This window comes from Chiloscyllium plagiosum, unplaced genomic scaffold, assembly GCF_004010195.1.
Source record: "Chiloscyllium plagiosum isolate BGI_BamShark_2017 unplaced genomic scaffold, ASM401019v2 scaf_8725, whole genome shotgun sequence".
Taxonomy (NCBI): domain Eukaryota; kingdom Metazoa; phylum Chordata; class Chondrichthyes; order Orectolobiformes; family Hemiscylliidae; genus Chiloscyllium; species Chiloscyllium plagiosum.
In genome coordinates this window covers 22,522-23,808 of record NW_025213603.1, presented here as the reverse complement: position 1 = coordinate 23,808, position 1,287 = coordinate 22,522, and the positions used below count along the sequence as shown (strand labels likewise).

The 1,287-nt window shown below is 54.4% G+C and overlaps 1 protein-coding gene across 4 annotated transcripts in view; it reads right to left on the bottom strand.

Annotated features, from left to right (window-relative positions):
- Positions 1-1,287, bottom strand: part of LOC122547671 (CD276 antigen-like) — a 21,489-nt gene that overhangs the window by 3,383 nt on the left and 16,819 nt on the right. Inside the window, exons 1-2 of one of the 4 annotated variants that reach the window (XM_043686268.1) lie at positions 621-1,019; positions 258-335 (exon numbers count right to left, since the gene is read on the bottom strand). In XM_043686268.1, coding sequence (XP_043542203.1) covers positions 258-324 — 67 coding nt within the window. In that variant the 5' untranslated portion in view covers positions 325-335; positions 621-1,019. The other 3 variants (XM_043686270.1, XM_043686269.1, XM_043686267.1) reach the window with 3 other exon arrangements.

Genomic DNA, 1,287 nt, shown 5'->3' with positions numbered 1-1,287 from the left:
ACCCCGTCTGTCTCTGTCCCTGGGAGTGTTTGATGGGGGACAGTGTAGAGGGAGCTTTACTCTGTATCTAACCCCGTGCTGTCCCTGTCCCTGGGAGTGTTTGATGGGGGACAGTGTAGAGAGAGCTTTACTCTGTATCTAACCCCGTGCTGTCCCTGTCCCTGGGATAGGGGGACAGTGTAGAGGGAGCTTTACTCCGTATCTAACCCCGTGCTGTCCCTGTGTAACTCGCTGGGTTAACGGTTGGAGATACTCACTGAGCAGAGTGAGCTGTAAGATGAAGATGGGAGGCAGCCAGAAGGAATGGAAATCACCTTCACTCATTGTTCACATTCCTGCAACAGAAACCAATGCAATGTGGTCATTCCTCACTCTACTGACAAACCTTGCTGACCCTCCGACAGTGCGGCAGTCCCTCAGCACTGACCCTCCGACAGTGCCCACTCCCTCAGCACTGACCCTCCGACAGTGTGGCACTCCCTCAGCACTGACCCTCCGACAGTGCCCACTCCCTCAGCACTGACCCTCCGAACTCTACCACCCCCCCAGCACTGACCCTCCGACAGTGCACACTCCCTCAGCACTGACCCTCCGACAGTGCACACTCCCTCAGCACTGACCCTCCGACAGTGCACACTCCCTCAGCAGTGGGAGAGAGATGACTGCTCTTGGTTTAATCCCAGGCTGAGGGGCGTGACTGAGATAAGTGAGCTGCGATGCTGCTGGCCTCACTCTGAGTTGTCTGACACAGCAGTCTGGCTCCGAAACAGCCACTGGTGTGTTCCCTCAGATTGTCTCTGACGTTGGAAACAGTGCATCTGTTGTTGATGTGGGGATGGAGTGAATACAGATGAAACTGAACTTGCCGAATGAATGGTGTTTTTCAGAAACGCTGTGTTGTGTTCGAACAGCGTTATTATTCTCTGCTCGTCCCATTTTGTCACGACAAACTTACTGTGAAATAGACAGGACCGCGTGTGGCACAATTCACTGAACGGATGGTCATTGATTCCAGAGAACCAGGAGGTGGAGAAGGCAACATTTCATGTGTCACCCTTCTACAGGACTGGGGGTGTGGGTATAGGGGGGAGCTGCAGATAGAGGGGATATTGGGGGCTGTGGGCTGAAAGGGAGGACTGCAGACGCTGGAGATCAGAGTCTAGATTAGAGAGTGTAGTGCCGGAAAAGCACAGCCGGCCAGGCAGCAACCGAGGGGCAGGAACATCGACATTTTGGGCAAAAGCCCTTTCATCAGGAATGAGGCTGGGAGCCTCGGGGGTGGAGAGA